The following is a 25313-nucleotide window of genomic DNA, read 5'->3' as shown; positions in this document are numbered from 1 at the left end:
CACAGGTAGGAGAAGGGAATTGAAAATTTTAATGTCAGTCCAATGCCTCCTAAATAAATATATTACACACACACAAAAAGGCAGCCTATAAATGATTTATTCTTCCCTAAATAGACATAAGTTAAAAATTCAGTAAAATCCCCACACGGGAAAAGGCATAGAAGACAAACAAGCCAATGATTTTTTTTTTTTTTTGGTGAGTTAACTGATATAAATTTTTTTGTAAGTAAACAATGCATTGTGGAGGTTAAACCGGCTGAGGGGGCCTCAAGTCCATTTTTTTCCTGCAGGGGAGGGCAAGGGGGGTGAAGATTGTCATATGTAATCAACAACCATATCCTAGCCACATTGTTTCAGTTCTATCATGTTGTGCACAAAATCATCAAGTAAAGAATATACTAGAAATTGATACTGATAAAGAAACAAATCACAGTCGCACAAATTTTTCTTTACTACTGCCATGCTAGACACACCACAGCATTATGACATCTACTACAGGTGAAATGCAAAAGAACCAGAGGAACAATACAATAACCATGAAGATGTTTGACAAACCAGCACAAATAGACTTACACACTGGAGCAACCAAAGTAATCCTCAGCATTCTACGAGGAACACAGAGTTCAATAGACTGGAATGGTGCCTGCATTCTCATGCTTTAAACCATTCATATCGCTAAAGGACACCTAACAAGAGAAGCTGCCAACTTATAAGAAGACGCATGGATATAAAGAGAAACTTCACATTTCAATACATAAACCTTTAAGTCCACGGCGTCTAGATTTTATCAAGCTTTTCAGCCTTGACAACAGGGTTGGCTTTGGCAATAGCATCCTGAGCAGCACTCCGATAATCAAAAGGACAATCGTGTTTGTCAGAGTAGCGATGAACTGCACAGAAAAGATTTCCACATCTGCAATTGAAACCTGTTAATCCCACACGTTTGCGACAAGTGCTGCACCTATTCGGACCCTGTTTTGCCTTCACCTCTGGACTCTGGCTTGAGGATGCATCACAGTTTGCTTGTGTAGAAATAACCTTCAACTCCACTGGTTCAGCTTTCACATCCACAGCACCAGCAACCACAGGCCCATTGCTGCCCGAACTGCCATTTACAATATTCTCAATTGATGAAGCTGCAAGTTTCGCCTGTTCCTGCTTCAGGATCATGTCCTTGTGGCATTTGGAACACATGTTCATAGTGGCTGCACTACCAAAGAAGCCACAATTGTTGATGCAAAGAATGGGGCCTTCTGGAGCTTGACATCCTGTCTCTTCGGAAGACTCCATCTATTCCGCTATCCTGCAACAACATGATCTCAATGACTAGGGAGTATAAATTACAACCAGTACAGAGAATCTGCTTCCCAACTGCATAAGTATAAAAGCAAAAGTATAAAAGCAAGTAAGCCTCGTGTGAAGTGCATCACATGAGTAACTTTGCCAGAAGAAAATACATAAAGAACAAAAACTTAACCAATTTCAATCATATGGGCATTGTAATCACGGCCAGTTAATCGTAAAAGGAAACCCCTAAACAGCATTCATCTAGGATGACAGCGCTGAAAAAGGTAACTTTCATGTGATGTGAGAGAAGTGGTAGTTCTTTTCGAGAAACTGAAAAAATAAAAATAAAAAAAGTTGCACTTCCAAAATCTGAAAAAATTTCTTCCCCTTCCCAAATCATTTTGCAGATTCCCTAAAAAGCCTTGTAGAAAATACAAAACAACTGAATTTGCTCTAAACTAATAAATAAGATATTAGTCATTCAGAACCTCATTTACAAGTAGGAAATTAAGTAATAAAAAGTGACCATCCAGAGCTGCATATCCCAACAGTATAGTATACTATGATTCAAAACATATCCTATCAAACCAACACATGAAGAATGAAAAATCTCCCAAAAAAGACATTATGAAAACAAACCGAACTAACAACTACCTCCAGTAAATCCAAAACTTCACATCTAACCATTTAATGCAAATCATTAATACATACTAGAAACCCATCATATATCACACGAAGTACTTTCTAAGCATCAATTATCATGAACTAAGCTGACAAAAATTCAGACGGGCTTACAGCACAAGGTTAAAAATGCAATCTTTGATCTTTCCAACTTCCATAACCTTTTGGTAGTACCAAGGAATCAACTTACAAGTTAACAAACATTTAAAAGAAATAATTAAACGTATATCTCATAAAAATAAAAATAAAAATAAAGAGGAACAACATAAATAGTTAAGTACACGATTGATTAATCAGCTTATAAGCATAAGTATCCCCGTCCTGTCCTGAGAAAATAGATAGGGCAGGAGTCGAAGTGGAGGGCATAAATAGAAACCCTAGACTAGACACAAAAATCTGAAGAAACCTTATCAAAACGACAACTTTGGCCGATCTTGAGTTGCAAAATCGAACCCGGTTGTTCCTAATTAGGCTTAATTGAAATATTTGATAGATTACCTAACCTAAACCCCCAAACCAAATTAGGGATTAGATGATAAAAATAAAAAAATAAAAACACACACAAATAGTATCGAGAGAGAATAGCAAAGTACCTTAAAAATATGATCGATTCGTGCAGATAATCGGAAAAATCGAGAGACGAAAGAGAGAAACGAGCGCAGGTAGAGAGAGAAATAGAGGTATTTGGGGTCGAATTTTGTTGGCTCTTCGTCCTATTTAAGACTCATGTTTTGTATTTCTCTGCCAACGAACGTCCTGCACCGAGTTAGTCGGTGAGGCCAACATACCGCCCTCACCAAACTACATATATACCATTTTGCCATTACCTGATTTAAATACGTTCTGGCGTTATTTATTTATGATTAGTTAATTAGTTCCTTTTCTTGGACCACTTTAGTTGGTACGTACAAGTTGGGGCTGCGGTAGCCCAACCTTGTTAGTTTTGGCCCATTTACTAAACTTGGGCTTTCCTCCTCCTATATGACCAGCTTCATCAATTTATCATCGAACACATATCACCCACACACTTAGTTGTACGTTTGAAAATTGAAATTCTAACTATCTATTTTAAAAGATAGAAAATATACTATTAAGCCCTATTTTGAGTGGGGAGAAAAAAAAGATTAGTAGAATTAACATGTATTAAAATTAGGAGTGGCAAATTACACGATATGAGTTAAAAGGGTTTGGGTTTGACATAAACGGGTTTGGGTCATAGAAGGGTCGACACGATTGGCCCGTTTACTTAACTGTGTCGGGTTAGAATTGAGGAATTCAACCTATGTAACCCGTTTATAACCCATTTAACTCAACATGTTATAATCGTAAATATGACATATGTAATATGTTACCTATTTAAACCCAATTACTATAGATAGTTAAGTCATTTCAACATAAGTTTTGTCTATGCCTTATGATTTTTCTTTTTATTTTGAATATTTGGATTAATTATGACAATTTTTTTTCTATTATTTAATATTTGATTAAATATTAAATATTTCGTTTTGATAAACAATGTAAGATTAATATGTGGCTCGCACGTTTTGGACATGTGATATATTGTATTAATTAGTGCTTAAGTAAATAGGTATCAGATTAATATTATATTATTTGGTCAATTTATAAATTACCTTTATGGTAATTAATTATTGGAGAAGTGTTTTCTTATTTATTCCTTACTTTGATAGAAAGTGGAATTAAGGTTACTAAAAAGGAAAATTGATCCTCTCTCTGCCTTTTATAAAAGTGTATATATCCAATCAATTATGTATGCTAATGAAAACAATACGTATAATATTTATGTGTGCAAAAAGTCAAAAGAGATAAATCGGTTTTCACGCTTTGACTATTGCAGTTTAGCATGTTGTTCGTTCCGTATAAATGATCTCGACATCTGCCTTGATCTCTTCGACGTATTTATACATTATAGATATGTGAAAATCATGAAGTTCTAAGATATAGGATTTATGTAAATTTGTGATTAATAGTTTTCACGAATTAATTATAGTTTTCATGTAGTATCAGAACTCACGGTTTAGGAACTCATTATTTTTTATTAAAGTTGTATAAATAATACGTATAAAGAAAAATATATACGGAGTATAATTTGTTTTCTTGAATAAGCATATATATATATATATATATATATATATATATATATTTAAATTGTACTTATGGTAATATAATCATAAATATGACTATTCGTTTCTTTATTTGGGTGAGTTTTGTATTATATAGATATGGACAAACTAGATGTTATCTATTTATGTGATTACAAAATACTGTCTATTTATGTGATTGTTTTTTTATTTCTGTACATTATTGAAATAACAATTGAAAAGTGGTAGTAAATGTGGTTGTTTATTATTATTTTAATGAAAAACCAATTTGTATATCAATTATTGTCCACTGAGATGAAAGATTTTATTTTATTAAATACATAAAGCACATGTATTTATTGATTTTATTATCTAATTTTTTAGAATAATATGTGAGATTAGAAACTTAATCTAATATTATTGGACATGCAAATAACTTATTATTTTGTACCCAAATATACATACATGATGGAAAATCAATTTTAAATTAATTCAATTATGATTTTCAAGTCTAAAAATAAAAACAATATGTTTTATTATGTATATAAATAAAATGATATTTTATTTAATTTTTTGAACTATTAAATTTCTGAGATCGAACCTACTTAAATTTGGATCGATCAGTATGAATATGTGTGCATAATGTTAAATGGGTAAATTAATGATGAATTAGTAACTAACTAATTTAATATTCATGTTTACGAGGGTTAGTAGCTATCAAAGTGGTCTAACCATAATGATTGATGAATATTAATTTTAGTAGTAAATATAATTAAAGATGAATTAGTCACTAGCTAATTTAATATTCACATATGTAAAGGTTGGTAGCTACCAAAGTGGCTTAACAATAATGTTGTTGGATATTAATTTTATTAGTAGACATAATTACAATATTTCATGAATTATGATGCTTATGATTTTTGATGGTATTCATGAATATTGACTTTATTTAATTATGAGAAATAATTCTCTAAAGGGAATTGATTTTCAAGTGATTAAATAAAAATTAAGGAATTGTATGTATTTTCTTAATTAGGTAGATATAGGATATCCAAAAGTAATTTATTTGTTTAATTAAATAATGCATCACAAATGAAAATATACATATAAATACATTTAAGCATCATTATTAGTATTTTATAGTTGACACCCAAAGGGGTACTATAGTTATACATTGTATTTATATTTTTAAGTTATACATACGTGTTATTAACTCAAAACATTATTGTTGTGAGCAATTTATCTTATTATGTTTATTTTATTACATCCCTTAATTTGCATGCTACATCTATTTTGATTCTCAATATGACTAATTTCTCATAATGGAATGAGTAAGTTAAGTATTATGGTTATACGAATGATTGTTCCCCATAGTGATAGTGCTAAGGAATATTTTACTGTAAGAATGTTTTCGTATTGTAGATAAATATCTTAAACGAAAATTATTAACTGATATCACTATTATGCATTTTTGTTGGTACTTGTACCATGTATGAACATAATTATGAGATGACTAATGTTGCTGCAAAATTAAGAACCTTAGGGATGATTGTTGATGAGAATTTTCTCGTTCAATTTATTCTCAATTTCTTGTCTACTTAGTATGGGTCATTTCGAAGTTACACTATTAAGACAAGTGGAAAGTGACAGAATTGACCATTATGTTAATTTAGGAGGAGACGAAGCTTAAGCAGCAAGGTAATCATTTTGTTTATTTGATGACTCAAAAAGTTAGAAAGAAATTTGGGAATAAGCCTGAAAAGACATTAAGAGAGCAACACCCAAAAATTAAAAGATTTAGATTAATCTACTAAAAGAAATGAATGTAATAATGTAAAAGTGTCATTTATATATTGAATACTTTTAGAAAGATTACATAAAACATAAATGATGATTCGAAAAAGAATAGTAAGCTTTTAGCTTTTGTATATTTCGAATCACTTATTGATATTACTTCTAATATATGATAGGTTGACTTAAGTACTAATGTTTATGTTTCTAATAGATGCAAGAATTTCTTATGACCTAAACCACAAATTCAAATGAAAATTTCTTATTTACAAGAATTGGAAAAAAAAATTGTTGAAACCATATAGGCATTTTGTTTAGTTTTAGACAATAAATTTTTTTAAAATTGTTTTAAACTCTTTATATTTCTTCAATTTCTCTCAATTTGATTTTATTTCAAAACTTTATATTAATGTTTTTTCCTTTAAGTTTGATAATGATGTTTATTCAAGAAATTCTAATTTGTGAGTTATGGTATTATTGTTGATAATTTCTGTAAATTTAAACTTGATAGTTTATTTATTAAAATCCTTTTGACCTTCCATCATAATGTTAGAATTAAGTGCAGCTTAATGAATGAAAATTCATTTATCTTGTGGCATAAAAGACTGGATAATATTTAGTGAAATGTTTGAAAAATTAGTCAATGATGTGATTCTTCTGTATCTAAAATTTACTGATTTTAGTGTGTGTGTAGATTGTATTAAGGGTAAAGAAACCAAAAACACAAATAAATGAATCACAAGAAGTACAAAACTTTTTGAAATTATTCATACAAATATTTGTAAACCTTCTGATGTTCCATCTTTTGGTAGAAAAAAGTATTTTATCGCCTTTATAGTTGATTTTTTCACGTTATGGTTATATCTATTTATTGCATGAAAAATCTCAAACTGTGGGTACTCTTGAAGTATACACAAATGAGGTTGAAAAACAACTAGATAGAAAAGTAAAAATCATAAGGTCATGTAGAGGTGGTGAATATTATAGAAAGTATGATTAAACGAATTACTACTCTATCCGTTTGCTAAACTTCTTGAGATGCATGACATTTGTGCTCAATACACTATGCCATGCATGCCGCAACAGAAACGTGTAGCTGAAATGCATAATCGTACAATGTTACGTAATTCCTCGTTACCTATAATGTTGTGGATGTTAAGTAATCTAAAGGGTACAAGTTTTACTATCCTAAACATAATACGATAATTATTGAAATCAGTAATGTCAGATTCATTGAGAATGGTGAAATTAATGGGAGTGATAAAAATAAGAATGTGATCATTCTAGAAGTTATGGTATAAATCTCTTTACCTATAACTTCTAAGAAAATAATTATTCATTCAGTTGTTGAACCGTATAACAACGAAGAACAATTGAATAATCAACAACTTCATAATGATGTTGTCACCAATGAATAAATTGTAGAAAAATCATAAGGAATAACATTAAAACGATCTCAAAGATAAAGAAGCTTTGTTATTCCGGATGACTGTGTGATATATCTGCAAGAATCTGATTTTGATATATAGTAAGATATATACGAATCCGGTTACATATTCACAAACCATTAACAGTAATGATTTTACTAAATGAATTAGCGCCATAAATGAAGAGATTATAAAGAAACATTCTTTTCAGTATTTAAGAAAGATTCTTTTAAAATATCATGGCATTAGTAGTTTATTATGATTTAGAGTTATATCAAATAGATGTGAATAAATTTTCTAAATGGGGTTTAGAAATAAGAAGTCTATATGGAACAACCTGAAAGCTTCACATTATAAAGTAAAGAATACATGGTCTGTAAACTTAAGATATCAATATATAAACTTAAACAAGCTCACCGACAATGATATATTAAATTAAATGATACCATTATTTCTTTTGATTTTAATGAAAATACGATTGATCGGTATATAAACCAGAAGGTTAGTGGGAGTAAGTTTATATTTATGATTTTATATATATTGATGATATTTTGTTTGCTAGTAGTGATTTTAGTTTATTATATGAAGCTAAAAGTTATTTATAAGAACTTTGAAATGAAAGATACGGATGAGGCATCCTACGTGATAGGAATAGAAATATTTCATGAAAAATCACGTAGATTTTTAGGATTGTCTCAGAAAGTATATATTGAAAGAGTCTTAGAAAGATTTGGTATGAAACATTGTTTAACCAGCATTGCTCCATACATAAAAAGGGATAAATTCAGCCTAATGCAATCCCAAAGAATGAGTTAGTTAGAAGGTAAAGAAACGAAAAATATTCCTTATGCATATATTGTGGAGTTTGATATATATACAAGTTGGTAGATGATAAAAGATTATATGCTCACACTTAGGAAGACATTTTTATGAATATGTGGATAATAATTAATTCGCAATTGGTTATTTGTTCTTTTTGGCTGGAGGAACAATATTATGAAAAAGTGCAAAGTAATTTATTATTACTTTGACTATTATGAATTTTTAAATTTATAACATGCTTTGAAGTTACAATTTATGGTTGCAGAATTTATTTAAGAATTTGGAGTTACAGGTACCATTTTCAGATTGCTGAAAATTTATACTGCAATTGTTGATCTTTTTGTAAGAAAAATGATAAGTATTTTAAAGTTGAAATACTTTATCATTAAATAAGATATTTAGAAACAACAAATGTCTATTAAACATATAAGCACACAACTTATGATTGCAATCCATTAACGAATGGACTACTACCCAAGACATTTATGGAACAAGTTGAAAGAATGGGTCTTGAATGTAGTCAATGTTGATTATTTTTTAATTGTGGATTGCTTAACAATGCTTACATATATTTAACATTTTGCACTTATTAAATGTGTTTATGATATTTCCTATTAATTAATGTACATGTACATATTGCTTTAATAAGTGGTAATAGAATAGTATTGGAAAAGACATTATTGTTAGATCATTATTGATACTTCTCATTTATTAACTACATTGAATAGGTTACTAGTGTTGTGGTACATGTAAGAGACTGTGTCATTTAGTGATATATAACAGCCATGACTCGCATTGGTAATTTATTTACCATGGTATTTATGATGACCAACTTAAGGACTTAATCTGATTTTTGGTGCACACTTATGACTATTTTACTAAACCACTACAGAAGTTATCATATGGGCAAAGTGGGAGAATGTAAGATTATTTATTAATTTTGTGACCCACATGATTTGGACATGTGATATATTTCATTAATTAGTGATTAAGTAAATAAGTATTAGATTAATATTATATTATTTAGTCAACTTATAAATTACCTTTATGGTAATTAATTATTGGAGAAGTGTTTTCCTATTTATTTATTATTTTGATTGAAAGTAGAATTAAGGTTACTAAAAAGGAAAGCTGGTCATCTCTCTATCTTTATAAAAGTGCATATATCCCATCAATTATGTACGCTAATGAAAACAACACGTATAATATTTATATGTGTAAAATGTCAAAAGAGAAAAATCGGTTTTCACAATTTGACTATTGCAGTTTAACATGTTGTTCGTTCTGCAGGAAGGATATCAACGTTTGCCTTGATCTCTTCAAGTTTTATAATTACAGATCGAAGTATTTATATCTAACTATTTATTTATGCATTATAGATATGTGAAAATCATGAAATTCTAAGATATGAGATTCATGTAAATTTGTGATTAATGATTTTCACGAATTAATTATAGTTTTTAAACAAGTCATTAAATGGGTTAACACATTTACATGTTTAAGAAACAGGTTGGGTTGGTATTGAAGATTTTTAACACGATTATTAAATAGGTTGGGTTTAGGTTTACTTATTTAGTATAATACCCTTATATCGACACGACACGAACACGACCCCCGAATACGAATTGCCATCCCTAATTAAAATATACCAGCAAGTCATTGCTCATTAGCTAGTTGGTTTAATTCCACTTCTCACATGGGATGAAAAATTGGAGTCTCACAGTGATATTTTTAAATTTGCGTGAATATTTATCTAATTGAATACGAGTATATATTAGAGTGTGAAAAATCTTTGTAGCTATTAAACTGTTAGTAATTGATAAGGACGGTAAAATTGCTAGCTCCCCTTATTTAAAATGATTTTGAAAGCCTCTTTAATGATTTTGAGTGGGAATGAGAAAGGTAACCTTATCTTGTCGTCCAACATACAAAAATATTATTTGTCTTTATATCTTATGTTATATATAAAATTATTTTATTGTTGAAAAAATGTTAATGTTAATGTTTATTTGGTCCAATTGTTTAAAATTTGAAAAGAAAAAAACAAAGATTTATATTTCAAAATAGTATGAATTTTTAACACTTGTGTAGATTTTTTGTTTTTTTTTTTTAAAATGGAATTGAAATTTATTGGATGCTGTGGAGAAATTGTGGTGACCTTATGGGCAACTATGTGTGACCAAAACTCCAGAGTAGTACCCTTGAAAAGTCTCTGGTTCAGGAGAGACACGATTCGATTTGTTGCAATGAATTACAAAAATTTCTGATTGGTTATTTATGCATAATATAAGTAAGTGGAGGGCACACTCCCTTATTTATTTCATAGATGGCCAATTAAAATAAATAGATCTGACAATTTGACATGAAGAAGTCAAAATAATAATAATATAATAATTATTATATATATATATATATATATATATATATATATATATATATATATATATACTCAAGTAAAATAATTTATTTAGAGCTTAGAGCTAATTATTATTATTTTTTAAAAAATATATTAATTTTCAAATTAAATTATAATATATTTTAACTTGTATTAAATCACATTCTAAAAAAATAATAATAATTAATTATTGTCCCAAAATACTTGATAATTTTGGAGAATCTAATTTTTTTTATGGTAGTGAGGTTTTAATAATTTTTTTTATATTGATAAAACTGAATTTTCAAATATACCTTTATTAAAAGGCAAAATATTGATAATTAGGGCACTTGTTTAATTAAAATAAGAGTTTAGAAATATTATTAAAAAAAATAGACAATTAATTTGGAATGGAAAGACAAAATTATCCTAACATATTAAAAAATAAAATTATGCAATTTTAAATACTCCTAATCATATTTAACACGTGTTGTTTATTCACACCACAGGAGACGAGCATCCGTGCTTTTTTAAAGTTTTGGATAAGGTAAAAATGCAATCAAGGTGTGCAAACCTAAATCATGAGCAAACAACATACATAAAAGTAACTTTCTAAAAAAAAAATTTTCAAAAAAAAAAAAAAAACTTTCGAAAAAAACATACATAAAAGTTAAAATTACCTAACAGGAGAGATAGAAAGAAACCACGTTGTTTTTAAATTCCTCCAACCCAAACAAAAACTATGAGGAATCAAAAAATTCGTAAACCATACTAGAGCTGTTTAAGGTGTGTTGTTTCAGTGAGTGATCAAATTGAAAAGTGCCTCCGTACTGTGAGCCTTAGTTCGGCCAAACTGAAGAGTAACCACGACCCAGTTCAGTCCGGCGAGCTCCGAGCAGTAATTTGAAAATCAGTGGAGCATCAAACTCCATCAACATCAGTTTCCGCGAACTACTTATTTCCGGCAACAACACAGGGATACAACGACCCAACCATCCAGCGAGCTTTAGTTCTATTTCCGGTGATCAGCTCCGACCAAACATCAAGCCGAAGCACCGAGGTACAGAGACCCATGTCGGGAGAAATGCATTAAGACACCCATCTTGTCCGGAGTTGCATTGAAGACCGGGGGCACAATGGAAGTGGCTGGACCATCAAGCAAGCCCTCGTATACAAGATTGTTTCTTTGAGAAGACACACATGATGAAATCGAATTTATGGAATTTCCACTACTTCCAACATCAATTTATTTCATAATGCATCAAAAAAGATAATTTCAGATCATTAGTAGAATCTGTGTACTACTTTTACTTGTTTTTTTTCCTGGGTTCGCCATGGCTATGGGGTTTTTAATCCGCGTTTATTTTGTATGTGTGAGAGACAAGCATTCCATGGTGGTCTTTGGAAGAACAGAAGAAAAGATGGAAGAGGCCAATATATTGAGTACTCCTAGGTTTAGATTTAGGCATGTGAGTTTGCCTTACTCATTAGACCAGCCTATTGAAGAGATCACTATTTCCTTTGTTGTATTATAAAAAATGTAATTAATAATTTATTATTTTTATAAACAAATAATTAATGATATTATGATCAAAATTTGTTGTTTAATAAGAAAAAGTGTTTGAGAGAGAATTAAGATGCTAAGGAGAGAAATAGAGAGAAAACTTAATATATATATATATAGAATTGAGGGAGGGTAATTTCGGAATAAAAAAGATAGAGTTGGTATTAAATTATTTTTATTATTTTATTTTTTTATCATATATATATAGATTTGTCTGAAGTTTTTATTTACTCACTTTACATAATAGATTTGAACATAAAGGGTATTTGTGTACTTTTAATACATAGAGTTTTATTTATTTTCATTTCACCCGTTTTGAATATAAACTCAAATCAAGGTGGGGGGATGGAGAAGGGGCGCCCCTTGGCCACACCACACTATCGACTCACCACCTTCACTGTAAAAGTCGGACGCACTAAGAGGATCCGTCGTCCGGTATCGCTGAAAATAGATTGGTACGTCCGCCGATTTGATTTGGCAAGATCATCATCCTGCATCGCCTGAAAAGGCTTCAGATCATCTCCTCATCATAAGGCGGTTACTACATACAAGATTGAAATGGCGGGAACTCATGGCCCCGATAAAATCCACTCTTCTTCTTTCCATCTGTTTCGCTCTCTAGTCTCTACATTTTAGGTATATTAGATATAGATGTAGATACAAATACACAATTCATATTTGCTTAAAATGGGGAAGAGAATGAAAGCCAGGGCTTACGGAGACAAACGAGAGCAGACAATCTTCAATCGCCAAGAGCTTGTACGAGGTATCTTGCCAATTAAGTTGCCTCAACACATCATTATATATATATATATATATATATATATATATATTATTCCTTTCCCCTAATTTGTTAGTCAGGTCTATGTGCGATTGATGAATATGTGAGTCTTTTACAGATATTGGCACTTCTTGAATTCCCTTTTTTGGCGAACTATGTTTAGGCAATTTGTTTTTTGTTTGTTTATGGAAAAAAAATATAGTAAAAGAAATTGTTACATCCTATAACACAAAGGAATTGCTTATATGGTTCATGTTATTTATTTATTTATTTTTGGATCCAGACTCTATGGTATGTTTGGTCGCTCTTCTAGTTTGTGATTCTATGTTGCTTGGTTCATGGCTTTATTTTTATTTTTTGGGTCGTGGCCCTTATGCTAAATTGTGACCCATTGACGATAGCTGAGATTAGAAGAAAATCAATCTTTACAGTACAAATAAATAGAATAATAGTGAATGAAGCAAGACTAATATAAATGTAAATCAATTAAAATATTCGATAAGAAGAAGAGCTTCTTTGCCATGTGAGAACCATTTTTTCAATTACGTGAACAATAAAATACCAAACTGCCTTGCCAATTTGGTATGAATTCCAACTCTTATACGTAGTGGAATTTGTGAATGTAAGCAAGTAGAGATTATCCCATAATGATAAAATATAAAGAAAATCATAATAATAACAGGAAGAGATGATAGTCGTTAATGTTGCGTTTGGGAGCACCAAATCGGCACATTGAATTTGGAATTGGAGGAAATTTAGTTCAAAGTTTAAACCGAATTTCTTTTGATTCCAATTCCAAGGCGCCGATTTAGTGCTCCCAACCGTAGCATTAAACTTTAAAGATTAAGGATTCAAGCCCAAAAGTTTTTTGGACGTATAATGAGAAAGCTTACCAACTTAGGTTGAATAGAGGTCTCAGAGAAGCATACTATGTTTTCTTAAGAACTTGTGACCAACTTGTCATTTTCACGGTCCCAGTGGTTAGGATTTTATTGAAAAATCATGTAAAAAGAGAATATAGAAGAGTATCCTAAGAACTTAAGAGCATAGTTACTGGTTGCTTGCTTATCTGTCACCTCATTCAATCCGAAGTGCCAAGTCATTCAAGTACTAATTATTCCTTTCACCTGACTGTGAGCTGCGGCTGAGGTACTAATTTTTACTTACATTTTGACCACAAAAAGTGTTAACACGAATCTCACCAAAAGCATCTTTGATATAAAAAATAAAAATAAAATAATTCCAGTAAAAAAATTACTAGGAAGTCATATGATTGAGATAAACTCAATAAAGAGCATGATAACTTTCATTCCTCTTGGCAAGAGTTGTTACACTTTGAGGATTCTCTTGTTATGCTACTTCTACACATACCAAGATAATTTAGAATTAGGTGATTTTATTAGTTAATTTATAGTGATGTAACTTATTGTTAGTACTTCCCTTTTCCTTTTTATCTAACTTGATTGGAAAAGAAACTTATGTTCTTCACCAGCTATTAAACTACATAAATGACATAGACATTATTTTCTCAATCAAACGATTGGCATCATATAAACTTTATCTACCTGTCTCTGGCTTCCTTGCAAAGCTGCAGTTAGCCAAGCTTAAGCACCCTGCATGGTGCAAGGACCTAAGCTTGAACATGATTCACTGAGCCTAATTTGAACTTTAGACAAGCTTGATCTCTCCCCTGGCCCAATTGAATCAACTCAAAATATCAAACTACTTGACTTGTTTGCATTGTAACGTCAATCTTGATATGTAAAATACTGTTTTGCATTCTAATTTTTCAGTTAGATCGGTTCAATCTCTAAATCTTCTGTTTTCATTTATTCTGATAATTGGAGACTCGGTAGATTTGATGATACTATGATTTTCATTTCCTTGTTATGATTCCTTATTGCAGTCTTCATAACATTATTCTTCTCATCGGAATTTATAGAGAATCGACAATTTAATGTAATTGGTCTTGTTATAGAGAATCGTAGACTATTGGTTTATTTAGTTTTATTGGAATATATTTGTTTAATGGTGGATGCTAAATGCTTTGTTTTCTGATAAAGAGGATTTTTGTTGTAAATCCACATTGAAGGTCTTCTTTAGCTGCCTTGTTTACCCTATGATAATAATTTCATTTGCATTTTATCTTAAGTTGTGTGAGAATATGATTCTAATGGAAACATGTCATCAATATTAGCTGGACTGAAGATTGTTTAGCGAGAATAAACTGCATTGGATAGTACTTGAGGTGTATTGACTTACTATTAGCACCATGTTTGGCTTCTGATTAATCCGGAAATGCAATGTTTACCTCGTGGTGTTTCAATATTATTCTTTGACATTTAGTTCTTGCGCTCGTTTTGTTTTATCAATGCTTTTGTAGTCTACTATTGCTTGATTTTACAATTCAATATAAAGGTGGCCGACAATTACCAAATAATAAGCCAATGTCTTCTAGGTTCTTGGTGTGGAAAGGACAGCATCTCAACAGGAAATTAAGAAAGCATACTTTAAGTTAGCGTTGCGACTTCACCCTGATGAGAATCTTGGTGATGAGGTGAAAATTGGTTTTCAACTAAGCTGAATCTCATTCTCCATTTGTTTTTTAGTTGGATATTTTGTGGTTCTGTAACCCTACTTTTTTATTTTTTAGGCAGCCAAAGAGAAATTTCGGCAACTGCAAAAGGTGATATAAATCCTTGGTGAGCGAGGAGAAACAAGCACTGTGAGTAATTGCCAAACCTTTTATTTGTATCTATTTAGAACAAATAATTTAGTGCGTGTTTAATTTTTTCTTTTATTTGCTAACAATTAATAGTGCCAAAACCATCCTTGATAATGCAATCAGTAGTGAACGCAATTGTCATCATTGCAGAAAATTCATTGGCATATGAGTCCTATGGTAAGTGTTCCTCTCATTTCCTTTGGGCTTGTCTGTTTCTTCTAAAGTGCTTTCTTTCATAGGCTGTTTTGTTCAATGCTCTACTCGGATCATCCTAAGCTAGATTCACAGTGTTTCAAGGATATTCTTGATGTGGCAATACTTGCAAGGTGAGGGTTTCTATCAGCTTTGAGTCTACTTTTGGCTAGCAAATAAGTCATATGAAATGTGGAACTTCAATTTCCCGTCTTAGACTCAAAACTTGGAAGTAGGAGATCAGAACCAAATAATTGTTCTTTCATTCCTCCTCAGAACCATATTGTGAAAAAGGATGGTTGCGTTATTTTGTGCCATATAATTTCACACCGTTACTTCATATTTTTTATATACGTTTACTGTCCTGAATCAGACCTTCACTTCTCTTTCTTCCTCCTCTTTTTTTTTTTCATTCATGTTATTTATTTATTTTGAGAAATTCTCTCTCTCTCTCTCTCTCTCTCTCTCTTTCTAGAGTCTATTTCATTCCATGTTCTCACCTCTGTTGTCCAAATACGGCGGAGCAGAAGCGGTCTCAGAGCCCACTGAAGAGGAATTTGAAGCTGCAAAGAAAAAACTAGAAAGTCGAAAGGCTCCAAAACAATCCAGGCGGAAGTGATTGAAAGCATTGTGCTGTGTGAATTATTTTTCTCTCTAAAGATTCTGTCAAATGTGTTGATGCTGAAATGTAATTGAAATTGAGAGTGGATGGGTCCATTGGGTCTATTTTCCTACTTCTTTCTTGGTCTGTAATGATAATTTTGGTTCCCAGCAACTGGAAAATGAGTAATTGAGGGTATGGTCCAGAAATTCTAATAATGTCTCATTAGACCCGGTTGTTGCAATTGAGTCATCACCGGCTTAAAATTCTGTTTACGAGGGGAAGGTATCATGCAGTATTTCATTTACATTGAAGCTTAATTATAATTTCCGTGCTTCTTTCTAGCAGAGAAGGATCTGAAAGATTATATATATATATATATTTGAATAAAACTTTTAATATCGTCTTGCGTAGTCATGGAAAAGTCTAACGTCATGCCTACCGACAACTAAGAAAAGCTATCATCCAGGTCTTATTAAATATATATATATTTTTTTCCTAATTATTTCTCAACAATACCAAATGGTGACATTTTACCTAATGCTTTGACCCAGAAACGAATACGGTGGCTTAGTGGTCTAAAGATTTACTATATTTTATTCGTCTAAGCAGTGGAACAACCATTATGAACGTTCCATCATCCACAATGAGGCTAAATAATGACTACCTTTGCATTAATCACTTCTAAAATAATTTATATACTTGGTAATTGATAAGAACTGATGAATTCAGATAAAGACATTTAACAATTATTTAGATAGGTCAAATTTGATCAAAAATTGGAAATTTCAGGAAGACCCTCTAAAAAATAAAATCAGATATGATACAATGATGGAATAAAATGCATAAATTTTACTACCATTTTAGAATTAAAATTAAAAAGCATTTAGTTTAAATTTTGTCTTCCATCATTCCAAATTCAGGAATGGTGGGCATTGGGATACTCTAAAATATACAAAAACGGAAGGCTTTCTTTCGGTTGAAGATGGTGACATCGCAACTACGTGCAGGTTGGGAAAATTCCAATTCCGTGGTGTGAATGATATGATATGATATGATCTGATCGATCCCTTCTCAAACTGTCAAGCCAAGCAAAGTTTTGCCTCTTTCTGGTCCTCCATACCCATCACTCATCTCTCTCTCTCTAATTGGTAAGTAAGCAACTTTCCTAATTAACCTCACTACTCTCTCTTCTTACTTCACTTTATCTTTCGGTAAACCCTCTCTCTCTCTCATCTTCAATTTGGTCCATAATCAACTTAACTATCATTATATCTGTGCTGTGTTGCTTTACTTCAATTTGCTTTTCTACCTCTCTGGAGATTATCAACTTTTTATTATTGTGATGTGTTGCTTTACATGAGTGTGTCTTTCCACCTCTCTCTCTCTCTCTAGAGCTTGCTGTCATAATTCTCGAATGTTGCTTTATTCAAGCTCATGTTCCCTACTTATACATCCCCTCTAAAGGCTATTATTACTTCTATAGTCTCAATAATCATTTTTTGGAACCCTTTTACTCATTAATTGCTTCTGTGCACACAAACACTTGCATCTTCTGGGTTCTTTGCATGAGATTTTGGGTCAGAATCTGAAATTTCGCCCTCTGTATGAACTGTGTGATTTATGAAGTTGACCCAATTCAATTCACCAAAATTTGGATCTACCCACTAACGCTAGATTTTTTCTGTGTAAATGTTTAGGTTTTTGAAGTTCTTTAATGGAGATGGAGAACGGCGATACGAAGTCGAAGATGGAAGATTACGAAGTGATAGAGCAGATTGGCAGAGGAGCTTTTGGAGCAGCTTTCCTCGTTCTCCATAAAATTGAGAAAAAGAAGTAAGAGAATTCCCATCCCCATATTGAATTTGTATATGTTTATATCTGTGTTTCCTCTGCATTACAGAATCAAGTTTAGTGCATCACATTAAATGCTTAAACGTCCATGCTTGTTTTTCTAAAGATTCAGTATAAATAAGAAAGCTCTGTAAATGACAATTAGGATAAAATGACCTAAAAGAAACCTCAAATTTTTCAACAATTCTAAAGAAAAAACTGAATTTAATTGTGCAAATCATCTGCAATCGAACTGAAATTTTTCAGTCAAAATTGTACTTAAAGTACCAATATTTTTAATTTATCATTTTATCTCCCTGCTTTTGTTTCTGATCCGTTTGTGTATTCTTGGTTGTGGGCGTTTGGTGGAGGTCTAATGTTCTATTTGTTATTAAATCTGAATAGGTATGTCTTGAAGAAGATTCGTTTGGCTAAGCAAACAGAGAAGTTCAAGCAAACTGCACATCAGGAGGTCAGTTCATTACTGGGATGTTATTAGATATAGAATGCCACTGCTTTGTTCATCCACTGGGTTTCATCAAACGCTACATTTCATCCATAATGTCAAATTTCAGGTCTCTGTATTATCAGCAACCAAATTTAGCATTAATGCAATCCATTTTTCATCTTCTGAAGTTTCTTTTATCCAATTTTTCGGCAACCAAACAGATTTCATCTGAAGTCTCAGACATCTAAATGCCCAAATCTCATCTAGTTCAAGTGTATATATATTTCTTTTCTTGGATAACCTCGAATTCAGTCCAGGGAGGCTCATTTGAAAATAGATGCATTTGTTACTTTCTGATCATCAACCTTAACTATAGAAGTATTTACACATAATTTATTTATGTATATATATATATTTGATAGGTGACTAATTATCTTACTGAAGTTGCATCCAGTATGTTCAATTTTTTATTTACCTGTGTCATCACATTTTCATTTGAATGTTTGATACTATACAACACGCAGTAATGTTCTACTATACACACTTATAGTTGTAGCCTTAGGATCTAATCCTACCGCTAATTAGAAGAATAACTACCATATTTTTTTAATTATCTATTAATTACAATTGAAGTGAAATGACCATAATCAATAGCTTCTGGAAAGGGATATATATATATATATATATATATATATATTTTAATTTGATTAACCAACCAGTGAACCACTGCTGCCTTCTGCCACCACCGCACAACCTCCAACACCACTCCACTGCCACCATCCCGCCACCACCTCCACCTTCTTCCACTACACCACCGCCACTGCCACAGCCTCATTTCTCATTCTCTCGTCTATAATCTACATACTCGTCCTTGCATGTTAGATTTCACTCCTCTAGAGCATGCTTTATTTCTTCTTCTGTCCTTTGTATTGGTTTTCTCTCTAAGAGCAGCTATCCACTAATTTGATCTTGTTATGGCAACATTTATTTATTTTTGCATTTTACCTCATATATTATCATCAATCAAATAAGATTCAGATAACGCTTGGTTTAAAGCTACTCTTTGTCATCAATTTTAACCATTTGTTCTTTTATGATGTTTAATTTTATTAAAATCCACATTTCTGACTTTTTGTCAAAAACCTGTTAGATTACAGAATTTCTTGTTATTTACCTGCAAGATGTTATTCATATCTATCAATTGAAACTGCCGTTGTGAAAATAACATTCATTATTAGACTTGTTAGTTTAGTAGCCTGGTTTATTCATCAATGGTAAATGTTAAAATAGTATGTGTGACGGTGGTGTGGTGGAAGATGGTGGCGGTGGTGGAAGGCAGCAGTAGTATAGGTGGTGGTGGAGGTGGCAGTGGTGTGGTGGGGGAGGTGGTGGTGGTGGTGGCAGTGGAGGTGGCAGTGGCAGTTCACAGTTAATAAGATTAAAAAAAATTATTTTTTTCTTTTTCATAAACTATCCATTATAGCCATGGGGGAGGTGGTGGTGGCAGTTCACGGTTAATAAGATTAAATGAATAGTTTCTGAAAATTAAATAAATAATTTATTTATTTAATTTTCAGAAACTATTCATTATAGTCATTCCACCTCAATTTTAATTAGTGATTAATTAAAAAAATGGTAATTTCCTAAAGCAACTATTCTTTTAATTAACCGTTAGATTAGATCCTAAGGCTACAACTAAAAATATATTGTTTCTGCTCACTAGGGAGCAGTTGAACACTACTGACACTACACGCAAATAACACAAAGCCTGCATATACAATAAACATATCCCCATATGAGCAACTAACCTCTTCATAATCTATGAAAAACACGGAGACTTTTAAATAGTCCTTGGCACGATGTATAATAATTCTTAACATCATCTCATTTATTTTCTCTCTTTTTTTACTAGTTGTACCTCTAAAATGTCCTTTGTGCAAAGCTGCTGAGGAATCCAATAATCACAATTTTCTCTTGTGCCTTCTCTAACTCTGTTTGGAGTATTATGGCTAATGTGGTCCTAATCTCCAAAGCACATCTTGGAATGATCTAGTTCTAAGTTAAAAGGTCACAGCTTCAGTAAAAGGAGTGGAAAATTATGTCTAGCAGCTACCGTGTACTTTTTATGGAGAGAAAGGAATGCTAGAATTTTTACTCAAAGCAAGGTCTGCAGTTGATGTTTAGCAGGACATCATCTTTATTATTCTTCATAAACTGCAATCGTTAAATTTGAAAGTCAAAGATACTCAAGCCAATAGATGGTTAATGGGTCAATGGGAGCTTCTTGATGTGTGTATCAGATAGTTGTGGCCTTATGTTGGTGATCAATAGCTTGCTTCAGCTCTGCAGTGGGGTATATCTGCTGTGGAAGATGGATTCTCCAGTTTCTAATACTCTTGCGCATGATCTCTTCATTTTCTTGTTTGCTGTTTATCTGTATTTGTTTCTATTGTTGTTATCTGTTTGCTCAAGTTGGTTGTTAGAAATTTAGAATGTTGGTTTAGGGTTGTAACCTCTGTTTCGTGCAGCTTGTTAGCTGGATGTATTTGGTTTTGTTGGCTTGGGGCTTTACTATCCTTGTAGTTTTGTTCCTTCGATTTTAATATACTAACTCACCGTGAGAAAAAAAAGGTCCTTTTGCAGAGGTCATATATTCTAGGGTAGCTTCTTTCTTCTTCAGCTCTTAGTAAATAATTCAACATCAATTAGAATTAGCTTTTTTCATCAACTAAGAAAATAAACTCAGTGGTAGATGGCCCTGGCATGAATTAAACAGGTTTTTTCACTTGACCAAAGACATTGATTGATTAGAGATATGATTAAAGAATTATGATCCTCACTCATATAAAAAATAATCTTATTACTCCTGTTGCAGATGAATTTAATAGCTAACTTGAACCACCCATATATTGTGGACTACAAAGATGCTTGGGTAGACAAGGTAAATGCATAATTTCTGTATGTATAGATCTGTATTGAGATTGAAAGGCAACACATAACTTCAATATTATATAGAAAACTGTTGCTGCTAAAGCTTTATCTACAGTAACAGGCTTGTTTTGTTTTCTAGGGTTGTTGTGTATGCATTGTAACTGGCTACTGTGAAGGAGGCGACATGTAAGTGACTACCCATAACTTTGACTAGCATAAGATGTGGTTTCTCTCATTTAAGTACAAACGGGGTATGGTAAATGTAATTTTGCATTGAAATTTTGTGCACAAAACATAAAGTCATTTTTCTCAACCAGCAAAGACGTAGATATATATATCCTTTTTATTCAGCTGTGAATATGCTCATCTTTGATTTTTACAATGCAATTAAGAAGGATGAAATATGTTGCGACCAATATTTTTGAAATTAAAGAAAAGAAAGATGAGAGTTTCAGCATTCTTTGACACTAAACCAAAAATTCAAATGTTTCTGGATAATCAGGGCTGAGATTATAAGGAAGGCTAGAGGTGCTTTCTTCCCAGAGGAGGTAACTGAAAGAAAATTCACATAATTGAAGTTATTTTGGTTCCTACACTAGCTAACTTGCTCGTACTCATTGTTCCTTTGTGTTGCTCCTCAGAAACTCTGCAAATGGCTTGCTCAGTTGTTACTAGCTGTGGACTATCTGCACTCAAACCGCGTCCTTCACAGGGATCTTAAGGTACACATATATACTCATCCACATAGTAAAGAGAAGCTTTTACTGATGCTAACCTGTAATTCAAACCCATTTGATTGCAGTGCTCCAACATATTCCTCACGAAGGACAATGACGTCCGGCTTGGTAAGAAGGGCATAAATAGTGATGGAATTTATCTGGCATCAGGTTCTGCTTCCATTTCCTTCTAAAAGATATTCTTTTTACATGGAGTATGCAGGTGACTTTGGACTCGCAAAACTACTCAATGCAGAAGACCTCGCTTCCTCGGTATGTGTTTACTTCTCTACTTAACAGATCTATTTTCATCTCAATTCCTCAACCTGTTTCAAGGAAGCAACCCTATCATGATCGAGACGAGCTCTTATCGAAGCCTTATTGTTAGAGACGAGCTCTTATCGAAGCCTTATTGTTAGAGACGAGCTCTTATCGAAGCCTAATTGTTTTTTTTCATCAGTTTTATATGCACACAAACTATAGTGATGGTAGTTCTCTAGTGCTCAGTGTTCTGCACTTCAAGATTTGAGGAGCTTATGTTGAAAATACAAAGCTCAAGTCTTCTTCTTTTAAAAGCTACGTCTAATTTTCACATAAACCTTTTCTGTTTACCATCATATTTAAAATAGGTTGTTGGTACTCCCACCTACATGTGCCCTGAGCTCCTTGCAGATATACCTTATGGCTACAAATCTGATATATGGTCGCTTGGTAAGAAGACAATTTAATGAAAATATGTTCGCAGAGTTATGTCCATGCTATTGCTCTGAATAACATCTTTTCATTGTTTCAGGTTGCTGTATGTTTGAAATTGCGGCACATCAACCAGCCTTTAGAGCTTTGGTAAGTTCACGCTTGTGCTATATGTATAACAGCACTCTGATATCATATATAAGCACAAATGAAGCATCTATACTTTCAGATAAATTGAAAATAAATTAAAATCCTTTAATAACTCAACTGAACAGGATATGGCTGGACTTATCAACAAGATAAACAGATCCACTGTTTCTCCACTCCCAATTGTATATTCCTCCACATTGTAAGTATTCTCTTCAAGTCCGAGACAAATCTCAGATGTTTTGTTTATATATGCTCTTGTGCTGTATTGTGATAGATTGTTCAGTGTCAATGACCCTCAAATTTTTCAATCTTATTACAACCCTAATAAATTTCATTGGATGGAATTTGCTTGAGCATTGTAGGAAACAGATTATCAAGAGCATGCTAAGGAAGAGTCCAGAGCACAGACCAACTGTGAGTAAAAGCGGCTTTTATGTAATTCTGATCAATTTGAAAATTATGAAGTCATCCTAATTCGTAAATGTCTAAATTTTTAGGCTGCAGAACTGTTGAGGCATCCACATATACAGCCCCACCTCCTTCGATGCCGCAACCCGTCTTCTGTCTTTCTTCCAGTATTTCCAGTAAAGTCTGCAAACAGCACAAATGATAACACAACAAAAAAACAATCACCTAGCAAACCTAGTGGTGGAAAAGACAAAAGAGAAAAGGAGTTCCCAGTACTAAAAAAGATGGTGACAGTTCCTCAGTTTGAGGGAAATGCTGATGTGCAGCCAAGAAGTTCACCAAAAAGTGACGATCCAACATTCATCAATATGGCGGAAGACAATCTTGAAACCAAGAGGGTTGATCCTACAAGCTATCCCGCGACTGTTTCCAATGATAGTGATGATTCAAAAGGAGGAGTTACAAGTTGTGAAACAACTATTTGCGATGGAGATGAGCAGGACAGTTCTAATTCTCTGCCAACAAAAGAAAGCTCGGATACTCAGATTACCTCAAGGAGCAAATCAAATTATCCGCATGAAGAAAATGAGAAACTTGCTCCCGAATGTGTTCAACAGCTGCAAATGGATGTCAGTGAGGGTGAGACAACAAAGGATCCTGAGGCATTCCCCAATCAAGAAATTACTGGGGAAGTGGAAATAGTGGAAGAGCATACTATTTTGCAGAACTACGGGAGAACGAAAATGTCTAGCTCAGGCTGTAGCGGCAAGGATGAGTCCATTGATGAAGGAAGTTCATCTTCGGCTGTACAAACTGCAGCATGTGAACCTGATACAAAACCCAACGGTTTTATACAAAAGGTGGAAAATCACGATTCTTCATATGCAGAAGATGGTCATAGAGACTACATTTCATCTGAATGTAATGATATAGTTCTTTGCAAAGCTGGAGTGGAAGTAAAAACAGATAATATTAGTGAGTCAATGCAAGTAGAGAAGGAGGACATTCAAGTGATAAATCGGGCATCTACTGAGATTCCATTGCGGAGTACAGTAACTGCTACTGATGGTGGTGAAAGTAAGAGCAAATGGGAGAATCCAACTCAGCAGAGGGCCGATGCTCTAGAGTCTCTGCTTGAGCTATGTGCCCGATTACTTAAACAGAACAAACTTGATGAACTTGCTGGTGTGCTAAAACCGTTTGGGGAAGACGCTGTCTCATCCAGAGAAACGGCAATTTGGTTGACTAAAAGCCTCATAAATGCACAAAAATTATGAGGCATTTATATATTTTTTTCCCAAGAGATGGTGTGTTGTTAGAACTGTTGACATAAAATGCTTTTCTACTTGGATGTTTACGATTGTGAGCAATATAATTTGATGAGAACATGTTTTGCTGCCGGTTATGCTATCCTTCGAAAACATGTATGAAATTTTTGGTTTAGCAGAGACGAAACGGAGACCCAACAGCCTTATATAATATATATGTACACACCGAATGATACTAAATCACAATGACTACAGAGGAACATAATGGTTACAACTTACGACGGATAATTTTTTAAGTTTTTTTTTCTTTGATGGGACAAGTATACTGTTCGGCTCCTTAAAAACCGTGGTCCTTTCCAAGTATGGAAAGGAGGGTGAATTACGGGTGTGCCAGGAACTGTTGTCGTTTCAAAGTGAGTATCCGAACAATTATCCAGTAGGAGATTGTATGGATTAGACGACTGTACAAAGGACTGGAATTACAATATTTGGAGGTTCTTTTTGCCTTGAAAAAGCACTTTT

At 32.6% G+C, this 25313-nt stretch overlaps 2 protein-coding genes across 5 annotated transcripts; one reads left to right on the top strand and one right to left on the bottom strand.

Moving 5' to 3' along the window:
* Positions 1-382: 382 nt before the first annotated feature.
* Positions 383-2731, bottom strand: LOC132292302 (zinc finger A20 and AN1 domain-containing stress-associated protein 8-like). Its single transcript, XM_059790348.1, has 2 exons — positions 2562-2731; positions 383-1303 (listed from the first exon to the last, which is right to left on the bottom strand). The coding sequence occupies exon 2, from the start codon at positions 1288-1290 to the stop codon at positions 778-780; it is 513 nt and encodes a 170-aa protein (XP_059646331.1). The 5' UTR covers positions 1291-1303; positions 2562-2731; the 3' UTR covers positions 383-777.
* A 14492-nt stretch (positions 2732-17223) lies between these two features.
* On the top strand, positions 17224-24926 carry LOC132292246 (serine/threonine-protein kinase Nek6-like). 4 transcript variants are annotated; one of them, XM_059790343.1, is made up of 14 exons: positions 17224-17495; positions 18045-18180; positions 18583-18649; positions 21501-21566; positions 21696-21742; positions 22059-22104; positions 22198-22278; positions 22359-22401; positions 22496-22545; positions 22902-22983; positions 23066-23115; positions 23241-23314; positions 23478-23529; positions 23613-24926. In XM_059790343.1, exons 2-14 carry the CDS (start codon positions 18062-18064, stop codon positions 24798-24800), a joined length of 1965 nt encoding a protein of 654 aa, XP_059646326.1. In that variant the 5' UTR covers positions 17224-17495; positions 18045-18061; the 3' UTR covers positions 24801-24926. The 4 variants fall into 4 exon arrangements, with proteins under 4 accessions (XP_059646326.1, XP_059646329.1, XP_059646328.1 ...); XM_059790346.1 differs by having other exon boundaries at positions 17494-17558; XM_059790345.1 differs by lacking the exon at positions 17224-17495 and adding an exon at positions 17608-17949.
* The last annotated feature ends 387 nt before the right edge of the window (positions 24927-25313 follow it).

This window comes from Cornus florida, unplaced genomic scaffold, assembly GCF_030987335.1.
Source record: "Cornus florida cultivar Cherokee Brave unplaced genomic scaffold, ASM3098733v1 CherokeeBrave_3.0.0_Hap2_Chr02, whole genome shotgun sequence".
Lineage (NCBI taxonomy): Eukaryota > Viridiplantae > Streptophyta > Magnoliopsida > Cornales > Cornaceae > Cornus > Cornus florida.
The sequence above is the reverse complement of the archived record's forward strand: the minus strand, read 5'-3'. Positions and strand labels throughout refer to the sequence as shown.